This window comes from Sorex araneus, chromosome 9, assembly GCF_027595985.1.
Source record: "Sorex araneus isolate mSorAra2 chromosome 9, mSorAra2.pri, whole genome shotgun sequence".
In the NCBI taxonomy this organism is placed as follows: Eukaryota; Metazoa; Chordata; class Mammalia; order Eulipotyphla; family Soricidae; genus Sorex; species Sorex araneus.
Window position 1 is genome coordinate 7,493,327 of NC_073310.1, and position 9,555 is coordinate 7,502,881.

The following is a 9,555-nucleotide window of genomic DNA, read 5'->3' on the forward strand; positions in this document are numbered from 1 at the left end:
AACTAAAACGTTGGAAGAAAAAACAGTATGGCTTAATCTTACCATAGTAAAAGCACAGATACTATGTAATTCATCCTTTGTAGGTAAAAATCACGTTTTGATTTTTTTATCCCATAAATAATTAAACATATTTAATAAAATAACACTTCCACTTGAAAAGTTGGCAAGAATTTGTATTTCTCCGCTAGTCTCAAAGAAAGCAAGCATCTATGCTACCCATAATTAAATGTAACTAATTACAATTTGAACACTAAATTATTTATCCAGTGTAAACAAGGATTAAGAGGAAATAATGCCTCTATCTTCAACAGAGGTTGCAGAAAATAATTTTTAAAACGCATGTTTCTGAAAAAGCAGGTCCCCCCCCAAAAAAAAGGGTGCACAACTTAAAAAATAAGTTGGGCTTTTTAAAGACTGAATTAACCAAACCATGCAGCCAATTTTCCAATTATATTCTACGCTTGAAACATAATTGCCTTACATCTGTTTACAAATCTTTGCTCAATATTTAAACAAATTCGTAGTCTCCCGGGCACATAGCTATACATACAGTAACTCATGCACAAAGCACATATTTAAAGACCACGCACTGCAATTATTAGCCTAAACGCCAGTTTTAACAACGGGAATGTTTTCAGAGCTAGGTAATACGACCCAATAAAAAGCAAAGATGGCATTTACCACCAAATGTCACCGCCCCCGCCAGGAAAAAGGAAAGAAGGGGAGAAGGGGGGGGGGGCGGGGGAGAAGAGTTGCTGCAGCCCTGGACGTCTTTAATTTCCACGCCTCTAAGCCGGCGCGGCCGGGTGCCGGGCCTGCGGGAGAACAATTGACACCCCGAGCGCTGGGCGGCGGAGGCCGGCGACCGGGATCCCCAGGAAAAGTTGTCAATTACCGGAGCGAGGCAGCCAGCGCACGAGAGCCGGCGCGGCCCGGCAGATAAAAGCGACGTTATCCAAGCGCCCCGCTTGTTGCGTGCGTGTGCGTGTGTGTGTGTGTGAGTGTGTGTGCGTGTGTGCATGTGCGTGTGAGTGCATCCGTCGTGGCTGGGAGCGAGAAACACAGTTTGGAGCCAGCAGGCAGCGGCCGAGCGGAGGTCGCGGTGCCCGGGGCTGCGGGGCCGAGCGCGGCCCGGCGCGGAGCGGGGCGGGCGGCCGCGCGGTGTTTACCGCCGCCCGAGCGCCGCGCTGCCGGCACCCTTTGCCCCACACAATCGCAGCCGTCCCGGCGAGTGTTTTCGGGCGGAATTGCAGGTGTCATGATGGAATTTTTAAAGGGGAAGGGTGAAAGAAAAAAAAAAAGAAGAAGAAAAAGAAGAAGAAGAAGAAAAAGAAGAAGGAGGAGGGAAAAAAAAATCCCCCCGGCAAAAGGCGGGCGAAGCGAAGCGAAGCCAAGCGCGGGGCGCGGAGGGGGCTGCGGAGGGGCCGGCAGCGCCGGGCAGCGCCGGGGCAGCGCCTTCCCACACGGAGGGGGGCCGGGCCGGGCCGGGGCCGGGGCCGGGGGGCGGGGGGAGCGAGCGGGCTGCGATCCCGCGGGCGAGGCGGGGTGGGGGTGGGCGTTGGAAGTGCGACCCAGAATCCGCAGCTCGCAGACTCGCACATGCAAATTCCACGGCGAGCGGCGGCGGCGGCGGCCGCGGCTCACAAATGATTTTTTAAAGAGCCAAATAAACACTGGACGGGGTCCAAGGCGAGGGGGAGACGATCCAGAAAGGAGGGGTGTGGGGGGGGGGGCCGGGAGGCGGGGGGGTGGAGAACGGCGGCGGCGGCGGCGGCGGGGGGGAGGCGAGGGAGGGGCGAAGTCCCGGCGGCGGGAGGAGAAAGTTGGAGCCCCCCTCCCCGGCCCCCTCGCACACACTCACACTCACACACACACACGCGCGCGCGCACACCCCCGCGGCCCCGCGCGCGCCGCCCCCGCCCCGCCGCGCCGCGCCGGCGACTCACCAGCGAGAAGAGGTTCGAGTGACAATCCTCCAGGCTCGCCCCGTTCGCCACCCAGTTCGCCGCCGCAGTCATGATCCTCCGCGAGCCCGGCCGCCAGAGCGGGGCATGTCGGAGCGGGGCGTCCGAGGCGAGGCCGGGCCGGGCGGCGGCGCGTCGCCGGGGCGCGCGGGGCGGCCGCGCCGCCGCCGGGGGAGGGCGCGAGGGCCGCCGGCCGGGCGGGCGGGCGCGAGGAGGCGCCGCGGCGGCGGCGGCGGCTCCGGCGGCGGCTCCGGCGGCGGCGGCGGCGGCGGCGGCGGCGGCGGCGGCGGCGACGCGCCGGGGGCGGCGGGCCCGGGCGCGGGCGCGGGCCGGGGGGGGGGGTCCCCGCGGCGGCCGCGCGGCTCCGGCCGGCTCCCGCGGCTCCGGCGGCGGCGGCGGCGGCGGGGGGCGCTGTCCGCGCGGCCCGGCGCCCTCCCCGCCTCTCGGGGCCGCCGCTGCCTCCCGGGCCGGCCGCCGCCTCCGCCTTCCCTGCGCCTCAGCCGCCGCCGCCGCCGCCTTGTTTATCTCCAGCCGCCGAGTCCCCCTCGGCCCCCGCCGGCGCGTGAGGAGAGGCGAGCCCCGGAGCCGCCGCCTCGGAGCCGCCGCCGCCGCCGCGGAGCGCGAACTCGCGAAGGGGGGGGTGCGGACGGAGCCAGCGGGCGACCCCGGCAGCCGAGCGACGTCCCCTCCTTCCTCTTCCTCCCCCACCCCCCCCCTCCTCCCCAGTCAGCCTCGCTTCTCCCTCCCTGGGCTCGCTCGCTCTGACAGCAATGGCGGCCGCCGACCGCGGCTCGGCCCGCCATTGGCCGGCGGCGCGTCACGTGACGGGCGCCGGCCTCGCGGGGGGGCGGGGGCGGCCGGGGGAGGGGCCGGCGCGGCGGCGGCGGTGGCGGCGGCGGCGGCGGCGGCGGCGGCTCGCGGGCGGCGCTGCTGAGCCGAACGCGGCTGGATTCTCGGGCCGGGAGCGGCAGAGAAAGGAGTGCGGGCGGGCGGGCGGGCGGCGCGGCGGCCGGGTGGGGGCTGCCCCGCGTGGGCGCCGCGCCGAGCCCGGGGCACGCCCGTGCCGGCCGCGCCCGAGGCTCTCGCGTGGCCCCCGCCGCCGCCGCCGCCGCCGCCGCCCCCCGGACCGCCGGGGCCGGCTGGCGGGGCGGGGGGCTCGCGGGGGGCCGGGCGGCGGGGCCGAGCGCTCGGGGGAGTGACTCCTCGAGGTCTCGCCCGGCCGTCAGCCCCTCGAGGAGGAGAAAACTGCAGCACAAAGAGATTAAGTCACTTGCCCGAGGTCGCACAGCTGGCAGGAGGCGGCGGCGGGACTGGAACCCCGGCACCCCTGCACGGAGAAGCCGGCGCTCGCGCTGGGGTTTTTGTTTGGAGTGTGTGTGTATGTGTGTGTGTGTGTGTGTGTGTGCGTGCAGTGTGCATCCACGGCTACCCCTTGGTGAGCGCCGGCTGGCTCACTGGCACTGTGCATTGAATGCAGAAGTGCTTCCCGAGTTCCTGCGAAGGCGCTGGGTCCCTGCCTCCCTGCACCCACCACCCATCCATCTTTCCGTCGCTCCAGCCAGCCACCAGCCACCTACCTTCCGTCTGTCCCTCCCTGCGTCCGTCATCCGTTCACCCGTCCTGCCATGCCTCCGTCGCGTGTTTCCCGAGCCCTTCCTTGCCCCGCGACAGAATATGTCCTAAGTGCCAGGCACTGCGCTGGGCTGTGTCGGGAACACCCTCCCCGCCACACACACACACACACACACACACACACACACACACACACACCTCCTCCGTTCCATTCATTCAGTAATTTCCCCCAGAACATTTGGAGTCCGGAGGAGCCCTGCTCGCCCAGCCAGAAAAAGTGCTCTGGGCAAAGGCAGGAGGAGAAAGTCACCGCTTCCAGCATCCACGCTCGGAGGAGCCGGTTGTGCCAGGGGGCCTGGGCTCCTCGAGCAGAGAAAGGAAAGGGAGAGGATCAAAGGAGACATCTTAGACCCGCGTGTGACTTGGGCTTTGGAACGAGCACAAAAGACTGCCAAAGCCAGAGCCGAGCGTGTTACGATGTGTACTCTGAGTTTGTGTTCTAACCCAGTGGCACTTTGTTAATGTTGTTTCACAGACTCCCCACAACAGCCACGTAAGGTTGGTGCTGGGATTGTCCTTAAACTATCCAAAGAGGGGACTGGAGTGATAGCACAGCGGGTAGGGTGTTTGCCTTGCACGCGGCCGACCCGGGGTTCGATTCCCAGCATCCCATAGGGTCCCCTGAGCACCGCCAGGAGTAATTCCTGAGTGCAGGAGCCAGGAGGAACCCCTGTGCATCTCCAGTGTGACCCAAACAGCAAAAACCAAAAAAAAAAAATAAAAGCAAACTATCAAAGAGGTGAAAGGACAACGCCAGACCCACCATGAGTCTCCCTGGGCTCTGGTTGCAGTTGCAGAAGCCCTGGTGAGTGGTTAGGTTTGCCACCCTGGGTTGTGTCACCTTCCCAGTCCTGCCTGCGGTGGGTGGAAGCCTTTGTAGTTGCCGACCCACTAGCCTCAGGCCACGGTGGGGTCATTGATGAAAGTATTTCAAGAGGGGAAAAAGAGTCCGTCTGAGGCATCTAGCAACATCCATCATATCCAGGTGTATTTCTGGCCACCAAATTCTCATTCTTCAAAACTTTGGGTTTGGGGGCCCGAGAGACAAGCAGGTTAGGCGCTTGCTTTGTACATGGCTGGCCCGAGTTCGATCTCCAGCACCCCGTATGCTCTCCTGAGCCTGCCAGGAGAGGCGGGTAGGTACCTAAGCGCAGGATCACCTAGTAGTAAGCCCTGAGCACCATCAGGTGTGACCCAGAAACTTGAGAGAGAAAGACACTTTTTTTTAAAGTGTCTCAGAGTAACACCTAATTTTTTTTGTTTGTTTTTTTTGTTTTTTTCTTTCAAAAAGTTGGGTTTTTTATTTATTTTTATTTTTTATTTTTATTTTTTTTAATTTATTTATTTTTAATTAATGAATCACCATGAGGGTACAGTTACAGATTTATACACTTTTGTGCTTATGCTTCCCTCATACAAAGTTCGGGACCCCATCCCTTCACCAGTGCCCATTCTCCACCACCAGTAAACTCAGCATTCCTCCCACCCTCCCCAATCCCATCTCCCCCCCACCCCACCCTGCCACTGTGGCAGGGCATCCCCTTCTGTTCTCTCTCTCTAATTAGCTGTTAACACCTAATTTTTTTTAATGACTAAATATCATAGTTTACAGAATAGGAAAGACAAATGCATTTTATTTTATTTTTTTTTAAATAACTATCACTCCAGCCCAAGACACATGCCTTTTAAAATATATCCAAAGGTGTTCAGGGGAGCTATCAGGAGAGATAGGATACATACTTGCCTTGCACAAGACCAACCCAGGTTTGGTCCCTGGCACCCCATATGGTCCCCAAACACCATCAGAAATGATCCCAGAGTACAGAGCCAGGAGTAAGCCCTGAGCATCACTGGGTTGTGACCCCAAAACAAAAATATATAAATTTCAATGTCACACGGCATACTGGATTGAATGTGCCCCCCTAAAACTCCTGATTTAAAACCATACTCCCCTTTTCTGGCATTTTAAGGCAAGGCCTCGAGACGTAATTAAGTCAGAAGGGTCCAACACTCTGGATGGAAGCAGAGCTCTTCCAAAGGCACATGTGAGGGGCTGCAGAGACAGCACAGAGGGTAGGGCACTGCCTGCCACACTGCTGACCCAGGTTCAGTCCCCAGCACTGCCAGAACCACCTTCCCAGCTGCAAGAACCATCTCTCTCACATGCGAGGGAGATATCTACCCCCCACCACCACCACCTGGAAACATCGTCGTTGGAAAGAAGGCTCCTATATGAAATTATGAGTTATAGCAGCCTCTAACATCATGAGAAATAAATTTCAGGCTTTGTTATACTATTATTGTTGGTTATGGGGGTGGGGGGTCACACCGGGTGGTGTTCCAGGGGCCACGCAATGCCGGGGAACAAACCCAGCACCTCCAGCCTGCCATGTGCTCTACCCCCTTGAATCATGACCCTGGCCCAAATTTCTGTTCTTGGGGCCAGAGCAGTAGTCCAGTGGGCTGAGCGTTTGCCTTGCACACGGCTGACCCAGGTTTGATCCCCGGCATCCCATATGGTCCCCTGAGCACTGCCAGAAGTAATTCCTGAGTGCAGAGCCAGAAGTAACCCCTGAGCAGCACTGGGTGTGACCCAAAAGGATTTAAAAAAAAAAAATTCTGTTCTTAAACCACCCATTCCATAGTATACTGCAGCCCAGGCATTCTAGTACTATAGCAGCCCAGAACAAATAGAACAAATCATAGGAAAATTTGAGAGCTTTGGAGTCAGCATAAAGGGCTGGAGCACACGATTTGCATGTAGGAGGTCTGGGTTCGACCCCAGCACTTGATGGTTCTCAAACACCACCAGAGCAAACCCAGGACCCAAAACCAGAGTATACCCCGATCATTGCCAGGTATGCCACTCCCCCAAAAAAAATCCAGAAATTGAAGCCATCATAGGTATTGATGATATTTTTAAAAAGCCAAGACAGAATGTGAAGGTAGGAATAGGAATTAGCACCATAGTAATGGGTGTCAATTTGGAAAACACCAAAATGCATAAAGCATCTACCTTCTGACTCACCAATTCTAGTTCCGGAAGTATGTGCTGCAGAGGTTTTGCATCCATACATGAAGACCTGTAGTATAAGGATGAACTATTGTACTGTTTGCAGGGCAAAACTGGAAGCAATCTATATGCCCATCATTCGGGGAGTCGTTAATGTAATTGAATCCCATACAACCATTAAAAGTAATGAGTTAGTACTATGTGTATACTAATAGAGAATCATTTCAAAAATAGATTATTAATTGAGATATCCTTGGAAGGTTACACAAGACACTGGTAATAACCATTGCCTCTAGGGATGAGGTGTCAGGGTGGGGTAGAGGAATTACTTTCACTGTAGTATTAGCATTTTCTTTCTTTCTGTGTGTGTGTGTGTGTGTGTGTGTTTGTGTGTGTGTCTTCCCATTCCAATGTGTTAAGTTACAAATGCTACCAATCGATATAATCAAAATGCCGAAGTCCACAAGACAGCACCATGCAAGTAAGTTAAAAAGCAAATAAATGACGCAAGACCAAAGGGGAAAAGATCTCATCGTAGGACACCTCCTCAGATGGCAGCCATGGCCCCAGAGTGGAAGAGAAGAGGGCAGAAGTGCCACATGTGATCACCCTGGCAACGTGCTTGCAGCACGAGACTCAGGGGAACCCAGTTCCAGTCTCAGAAGTGCCCCTGGGTTCCTGCTCTGCCTCCCCAGGCCTCAGCTCCCTCTCGTGTGAAAGGACAGCCTGAGTGACCATTCGGGTCATTTCTAAGCCTGAAATTCTTCAAATCTCTACGCAGCTGACCAGTTGATAAAAACCCACTGTGTTCTCACTCAGTGGGGAAATCACTAGGAACTGGTGGAAAGATTCGGGAGATAAGATCAAAATAAAACAAAGCAAAAACCATCAACGGTCTTGCCACGAAGCAGCCAGGCTCTGAGACTACTGAATCAAATTTCCCCGAAATTGGGGGCGTGGGGCCGGAATGCGGGCTCTGGGCAGAAAGCAAACTCATGACTTAGTTTCCTCCCCTTTTGTAGGAACGCTGCTTCCCCGGGCAAAACAACAGTAGTTGCATGCTGCACCCAAGTCTCAGGCTTGCTTCTGAGAAGGGCAGGTTACTTCCCTTTCACGGTTACCAAACGTCGTGGCAGAGAGAAACTGGAAGCAAAAATATGAGCAGAGGAGGAACCATCTATTAGAAAGACCACAGGAAGCTGCCACAGCTGCAGGGTGGGAACATTCTGTAAAAGTTCAGAATGTCACTTCCGAGGACGACCCACCTGGGTTCCAATCCCTGCTTTGTCGCGCACTAGCTGTGCAGCCTTAAGCAGGTCATTTAACCCCTGGGACCCCCTGCCCCCCGTTTCTTCCTGTGCATTGAGGGAGTGGAGAGAGAACACCGGAAATGTTCTTAGCCTAGAGCCTGGCCCCATAGGCAGTGATCGATTACCCATAGGCAGTGATCAGTCACTTACAGAACTGGGAGTCTCTTGTCAGCCTTTTACAACCGGAAGTGATACCCAGTCACCTCTGTGGAGTTTTTTTCCCCCCACCAATCTGCATTTTATGAGATTAATTTTTATTGTAAGTAACCAGAGTACCAAGATGTTGGTTGTAGCAAGTCAAGCAGCACAGGAATAAAAATCAGGAAGGAAATCTAGCTGGCCCCTTGGACTACATACTTTAGAATTGCATAGATCCAATTTTCTTTTCATTTTTGTCCACTTTTGTTTTTATGTGGGGTATGGGGGTGGGGGAAAGGAGCTCCATGCCTGGCTGTGCTCCAGGTCACTCTTGGCAGTGCTCAGTCGGGACCGTATACAGTGTCGGGGATTGAACCAGGGTTCGCTGCATAGAAGGCAAGAGCTTTAACCCCTCTGTTATAATTTACAGGTCCACTTTTGCATTGATATTTTCCAACAATATCAGAGTGGAGCGATAGCACAGCGGGTAGGACATTTGCCTTGCATGAGGCCGACCCAGGTTCAATTTCTCCATCCCTCCCAAAGAGCCCGGCAAGCTACTGAGTATCCCGCCACATGGCAGAGCCTGGCAAGCTCCCCGTGGCGTATTCGATATGCCAAAAACAGTAACAACAAGTCTCACAATGGAGACATTGCTGGTGCCACCTCGAGCAAATTGATGAACAACCGGGTGACGGTACTACTATATTTTCCAATAATTATGGGCCCAGTCTGTGGGTAGGTATATTGTCTCTCTTTCCCCCTCCCCACCATCCCCCCAGCCTCCTTTCTCCCCGGAATCAAAATTAGGGCCTAAGGCATTCAAGGGCTGCGATCTGTCCAGCCAGCACATCCCCAGCCGTTCTTCTCCTTTTCTTAATAACATTTTCCTTTCTCTGGCTTATGTGTTAATCAACTGTTACCAGTAAGGATCCCAGTCAATACTAATTCAATTTAGGGGATTCAAAAGGTAGACCGAAGGGCCAGAAACACGGGCTAACTAAAGTTAACAAGTTGTTGTGAGTCTTTACTCTCTTTCCTCCAGGCACACACCCACTAATGCCATTTAAAGACACATTTCGAAGGGAACTTTTAAACATTTTATGAAAATGGGATCATGTCACCGCTATTCCCTTGCAATCTGCTTCCTTACACTTAGCAATTTGTCACCAATAGACCTGTAGGCCTATATGTTAGAATTCATTTTTTTTATTAGTTGTGTAATGTTTCCTTGGACACCTGGGCCATGATTTACCCAATCATACCCCGCTTCCCCATCATCCAGGAGCTTTTCGGCATTTCCCCTATTCGAAATAAGGGCGCTGTAAATATCTTCATCCGTATATCTTTATACACTGACACTTTTATTTCTCTAGAATAACCCCCCCAAACGGGATTTGTTTTTTATTGTTAATAAATATGTGTTTTTATTGTTAATAAATATAGCCGGAAGAATTTCCCCAAAGGTTATAGCAATTCACACTCCCTCAAGCAATGT

At 54.7% G+C, this 9,555-nt stretch overlaps 1 protein-coding gene across 3 annotated transcripts in view; it reads right to left on the minus strand.

Moving 5' to 3' along the window:
* The window catches only part of MED13L (mediator complex subunit 13L), a 282,240-nt gene extending 280,137 nt beyond the window's left edge, over positions 1-2,103 (minus strand). For all 3 annotated transcript variants that reach the window (XR_008631414.1, XM_055147001.1, XM_055147000.1), the window contains exon 1: positions 1,947-2,103. Coding sequence is in view for 2 of the 3 variants with exons in the window: in XM_055147001.1 (XP_055002976.1) it covers positions 1,947-2,018 (72 nt within the window). In the remaining variant the exon portion in view is untranslated. The remainder of the gene's footprint in view (positions 1-1,946) is intronic.
* Between the last annotated feature and the right edge of the window lie 7,452 nt (positions 2,104-9,555).